This window comes from Pelophylax lessonae (genome assembly GCF_965119305.1).
Source record: "Pelophylax lessonae genome assembly, chromosome: 2".
Taxonomy (NCBI): Eukaryota; Metazoa; Chordata; class Amphibia; order Anura; family Ranidae; genus Pelophylax; species Pelophylax lessonae.
Window position 1 is genome coordinate 5,665,370 of NC_138769.1, and position 6,000 is coordinate 5,671,369.

At 53.4% G+C, this 6,000-nt stretch overlaps 1 protein-coding gene across 2 annotated transcripts in view; it reads right to left on the minus strand.

Moving 5' to 3' along the window:
* LOC309548508 (immunoglobulin superfamily member 3-like) overlaps positions 1–6,000 on the minus strand; it is a 109,334-nt gene that overhangs the window by 34,311 nt on the left and 69,023 nt on the right. For both annotated transcript variants that reach the window (XM_082248462.1, XM_082248463.1), the window contains exon 8: positions 47–448. In XM_082248462.1, the coding sequence (XP_082104588.1) occupies positions 47–448 (402 nt within the window). The remainder of the gene's footprint in view (positions 1–46; positions 449–6,000) is intronic.

Here is a 6,000-nt window from a genome sequence, read left to right on the forward strand (position 1 = left end):
CCATTATCCCCAGGCCCCTCCCCTCTCCCCAAGCCCCTTCTCTTACCAGGCATCCTGACGACAAGTTCGGTCATTCCAGAGGCGTCCTTGGCCAGCTGGTACCAGGCCTGGTTGGGGTCCAGCACCCACTCTTCCACATGGCAGTAGTAGCTCCCACTGTCCTCTATTCGGGCCCCTAGCAGGGTCAGGGTGTACTGCCCAGGGGACAGCACCTCCAGCTGCAGCCGGTCCTTCAGAGCCGCTTCCTCAGCATACGTCCCGTATTCCATCCCAACTCCACTTCGCACTATCAGCTTCCCATCGGCACCAAGAGGACGGTGAGCAAACCACAGCACTGAGAAACGGGAGTCCGGGCTGGTCTGGGAGCGCACAGAACACGTCAGAGACACGGTGGAGCCCTCCACCACACCGAGCGTCCGCTTCACCTTACTGATCTGCAGGCGGGACACTGAGAATTGAGGAATAAGGAGAAGAGTAGAAGGGGGGAAGTAAAAAAGGAGAGAAGAAAGAGCAGCGGGAGAAGGAGAAGCGGAAGGAGGAGTGGGAGGAGAAGAAGGATGAGGAGCGGCGTAAAAGGAGAAGAAGCGGGAGAAAAAAAAAAAAAAGAAGAAGGACAGAGAGATGTAGAGGGAAAAAGGAGAGGCATAGAGGGAGAAGGAGGAAGAGAGAGGCGTAGAGGGAGGAGAAGGAGGAGAAGGAGGAGAGGCGTAGAGGAAGGAGAAGGAGGAGAGGGCGTAGAGGGAGAAGGAGAAGAAGGAGGAGGAGAGGGCGTAGAGGGAGAAGGAGAAGAAGGAGGAGGAGAGGCGTAGAGGGAGAAGGAGAAGCGTAGAGGGAGAAGGAGGAGGAGAGGCGTAGAGGGAGAAGGAGAAGGAGGAGAAGAGGCGTAGAGGGAGGAGGAGGAGGAGAAGAGGCGTAGAGGGAGGAGGAGGAGGAGGAGGAGGAGAAGAGGCGTAGAGGGAGGAGGAGGAGGAGGAGGAGAAGAGGCGTAGAGGGAGGAGGAGGAGGAGGAGAAGAGGCGTAGAGGGAGGAGGAGGAGGAGGAGAAGAGGCGTAGAGGGAGGAGGAGGAGGAGGAGGAGGAGAAGAGGCGTAGAGGGAGGAGGAGGAGGAGGAGAAGAGGCGTAGAGGGAGGAGGAGGAGGAGGAGAAGAGGCGTAGAGGGAGGAGGAGGAGGAGGAGAAGAGGCGTAGAGGGAGGAGGAGGAGGAGGAGGAGAAGAGGCGTAGAGGGAGGAGGAGGAGGAGGAGAAGAGGCGTAGAGGGGGGAGGAGGAGGAGAAGAGGCGTAGAGGGAGAAGGAGGAGAAGAGGCGTAGAGGGAGAAGGAGGAGAAGAGGCGTAGAGGGAGAAGGAGGAGAAGAGGCGTAGAGGGAGAAGGAGGAGAAGAGGCGTAGAGGGAGAAGGAGGAGAAGAGGCGTAGAGGGAGAAGGAGGAGAAGAGGAGTAGAGGGAGAAGGAGGAGAAGAGGAGTAGAGGGAGAAGGAGGAGAAGAGGCGTAGAGGGAGAAGGAGGAGAAGAGGAGTAGAGGGAGAAGGAGGAGAAGAGGAGTAGAGGGAGAAGGAGGAGAAGAGGCGTAGAGGGAGAAGGAGGAGAAGAGGCGTAGAGGGAGAAGGAGGAGAAGAGGCGTAAAGGGAGGAGGAGGAGGAGGAGGAGAGGCGTAGAGGGAGGAGGAGGAGAGGTGTAGAGGGAGGAGGAGGAGAGGCGTAGAGGGAGGAGGAGGAGAGGCGTAGAGGGAGGAGGAGGAGAGGCGTAGAGGGAGGAGGAGGAGAGGCGTAGAGGGAGGAGGAGGAGAGGCGTAGAGGGAGAAGGAGGAGAGGCGTAGAGGGAGAAGGAGGAGAGGCGTAGAGGGAGAAGGAGGAGAGGCGTAGAGGGAGAAGGAGGAGAGGCGTAGAGGGAGAAGGAGGAGAGGCATAGAGGGAGGAGGAGAGACACAGAGGGAGGAGAAGAAGAAGCAGCAGACACATCCAGAGAGGAGTATGGCAGAGAAAAGTGAGAAGAGTGATGAATAGAGAAGGATGGAGGGATGGGGGCAGATATAGGGAGAGAAATAAACAATCAATACCAGCAGTCAATAGACACATTATTAGTACATTATCTAATCAGCACATGTTTTCCACTTCACGTGGCATCAGACATTTGGATTCAGTATGCAGCCTGTATGTTGGGAGGCACAGCTTCCATTAGAGGCTTCTCACATGGGCATAATTCCATTGTACTCTATTTTAGATATATAGAGATGTAAATGAAACAAGTCAAACATAATGTTATAATGTTAAACCTTTCTGTGTAATAAATGTATGGGGGGGGGGGGGGGGGGCGGCCATATTGGCTCATTCAGGCTGGGCTCCATGCTGAGCAATGCTGAGCAGGGTTTTGGCTTTATTATTTTTTTTACTGTCTGGAAACCATACACTCACCATGCGGCTGATTGGGTTCATCACAAAAGTTATTTGATTGCTGACCGCACTAGTGCAATCCTTCACATTCATGTATGGTAATAGAAAGCAGTAAATATGTATCAATGTAGAGAAGTGATAAAGCAGTAAATATGTATCAATGTAGAGAAGTGATAAAGCAGTAACTATGTATCAATGTAGAGAAGTGATAAAGCAGTAAATATGTATCAATGTAGAGAAGTGATAAAGCAGTAAATATGTATCAATGTAGAGAAGTGATAAAGCAGTAACTATGTATCAATGTAGAGAAGTGATGAGCGCTGCCTAACAATGAGCAAGGACTGGGCGCCCGGCAGAGTTCCCCTTTAAGGAGACTGTGATACAATGTTGCAGGTTATGCAATGTTACTCATCATGTAATAATGGCAGACACGGATATGGCAGATCCCCGTTTGGTTATGAATCCTCTAATTACAGCCCCCGATTTTGCACAGTGACCCCCGTTATTACTCCAGGGATCTCAGCGTCTCCTCTCTTCTCAGACGCCCACGCTCTGCTTAATATTCCAGGTTCCTCCTCGCTCCCCGGTGCCCCAATTCTCCACTTCTGGTACCCGCAGACTCCCATCACCTCCTTTCCAAGCAACCGTTCCTAAGGAGATGTCGGTTCCCATGGAAACCATATGCACACAGCAGCAAGGAGTGGGTGTCTGAAATGCAAGGCGAGGGAGACAGGAAGGGGGTGGGGCCACAAGTCAATGACATTTTTATGTAAATGAGGCTTGCTGGGACCAGAATGCACCTGGAGGTTAATGCACATTCCGCCAACCACACAAAGAGCCCCTGAGAAGGGAACCCTCGCGGGCTGCCGGCGGCGCAGCATCCTCTCTTCTCACTCAGAAAGGCATGAATAAGTAAAATAAATGAAGCAACGCATCGAGAAAATGTGTTATTACAAGAAAATGCATTTAGGACGCACCGCAGACAGGATATCACACCGCTGCAACCAGTGCAATACAGAGAGAACCTTCCGGGGGTGTCTGGATATCCCATCTGCTGCCTCCGCCTAGAAATAATTCCGCTTACTTTGTTACTTTACACAACTAGGTTACCAAACTAACATTTCCCAGAGAGCCAATCAAATTCCTGATCCAAAATTGGTCCCATTGTACCATCTGCAACAATTGTGACATTCTGGATGCAGGAAATGTAATCTATGTAGATTTACAAATAAAATGCTATATGGTTACAGAAGTGCAGAGCGGAAGTGCCCACTTATAGAACCCCACCCTCTGCCACGCTAGGATGTGTACCCCCCCAGGCCTCTGCCAGCCTAGGATGTGGCCCCCCCAGGCCTCTGCCAGCCTAGGATGTGGCCCCCCCAGGCCTCTGCCACCCTAGGATGTGGCCCCCGTCCTCTGCCACCCTAGGATGTGTACCCCCCCCAGGTCTCTGCAAAGCCTAGGATGTGGCCCCCCTGCCTCTGCCACCCTAGGATGTGCCCCCCCCAGGCCTCTGCCACCCTAGCATGTGCCCCCCCCCCGGCCTCTGCCACCCTAGCATGTGCCCCCCCTGGCCTCTGCCACCCTAGCATGTGCCCCCCCGGCCTCTGCCACCCTAGCATGTGCCCCCCCCGGCCTCTGCCACCCTAGCATGTGCCCCCCCCGGCCTCTGCCACCCTAGCATGTGCCACCCCCCCGGCCTCTGCCACCCTAGCATGTGCCACCCCCCCGGCCTCTGCCACCCTAGCATGTGCCACCCCCCCGGCCTCTGCCACCCTAGCATGTGCCACCCCCCCGGCCTCTGCCACCCTAGCATGTGCCACCCCCCCGGCCTCTGCCACCCTAGCATGTGCACCCCCCCCGGCCTCTGCCACCCTAGCATGTGCACCCCCCCGGCCTCTGCCACCCTAGCATGTGCACCCCCCGGCCTCTGCCACCCTAGCATGTGCACCCCCCCGGCCTCTGCCACCCTAGCATGTGCACCCCCCCCCCGGCCTCTGCCACCCTACCAAGTGCACCCCCCCCGGCCTCTGCCACCCTACCAAGTGCACCCCCCCGGCCTCTGCCACCCTAGCATGTGCACCCCCCCCGGCCTCTGCCACCCTACCAAGTGCACCCCCCTGGCCTCTGCCACCCTAACAAGTGCACCCTCCGGCCTCTGCCACCCTAGCATGTGTCCCCCGATTGTACACATATCATTAAAGATAGATGAATAAATAAATAGAATAGGATAGATCAATAAATAGAATAAATCAATAAATAGAATAGATCAATAAATAGAATAAATCAATAAATAGAATAAATCAATAAATAGATCTACACACACTATATTGTCAAAAGTATTGGGACGCCGGCCTTTACACACACATGAACTTTAATGGCATCCCAGTCTTAGTCCGTAGGGTTCAATATTGAGTTGGCCCACCCTTTGCAGCTATAACAGCTTCAACTCTTCTGGGAAGGCCGTCCACAAGGTTTAGGAGTGTCTATGGGAATGTTTCACCATTCTTCCAGAAGTACATTTGTGAGGTCAGGCAATGATGTTGGATGAGAAGGTCTGGTTCGCAGTCTCCGCTCCAATTCATCCTAAAGGTGTTCTATTGGGTTGAGGTCAGGGCTCTGTGCAGGCCTATCAAGTTCCTTCACCCCAAACTCGCTCATCCATGTCTTAATGGAGCTTGCTTTGTGCACTGGTGAGCAGTCATGTTGGAACAGGAAGGGGCCATCCCCAAACTCCTCCCACAAAGTTGGGAGCATGAAATTGTCCAGAATGTCTTGGTATGCTGACACCTTAAGAGGTCCCTTCACTGGAATTAAGGGGCCAAACCCAACCCCTGAAGAATACCCCCCGCACAATAATCCTCCTCCATTAAATGATTAGGAGCAGTGCACAAAGCAAGGTCCATAAAGACATGGATGAGTGAGTTTGGGGTGGAGGAACTTGACTGGCCTGCACAGAGTCCTGACCTCAACCTGATAGAACACCTTTGGGATTAATCAGAGTGGCAACTGCAAGGCAAGCCTTCTCATCCAACATCAGTGCCTGACCTCACAAATGCTCTTCTAGAAGAATGATCAAACATTCCCATAGACACTCCTAAACCTTGTGGACGGCCTTCCCAGAAGAGTTGAAGCTGTTATAGCCGCAAAGGGCGGAGCCAACTCAATATTGAACCCTACGGACTAAGACTGGGAGGCCATTAAAGTTCATGTGTGTGTAAAGGCCGGCGTCCCAATACTTTTGACAATATAGTGTGTGCACAATATCTATCTAATGGGGTTGCTATGGGATACGATACAGGAATAATCAGTGCTGGGTATGTGGGGGAAGACAGGTAACCCAATTCTGGAGAATCAGAAGAGGTGATGAAGAGCCCAGAGCCCCTCCCCTGCTCAGAGCGCTGACATTCTACAGACGGGGGGGGGGGGGGGCAGCCTACAGTACAGTGCAATAAACACAAATGGCTCTTCTGGGCATACAGTAACAATTATTACTCTGCGAACACTGCAGCGGGGACATCCATAGGGAGACACTAATGGCTTCCAGTTTACGAGCTGCAGGAGGAGGAGGGGAGAGAGAGTGCAAAGACCCAGAGATGTGGGGAAAGAGAC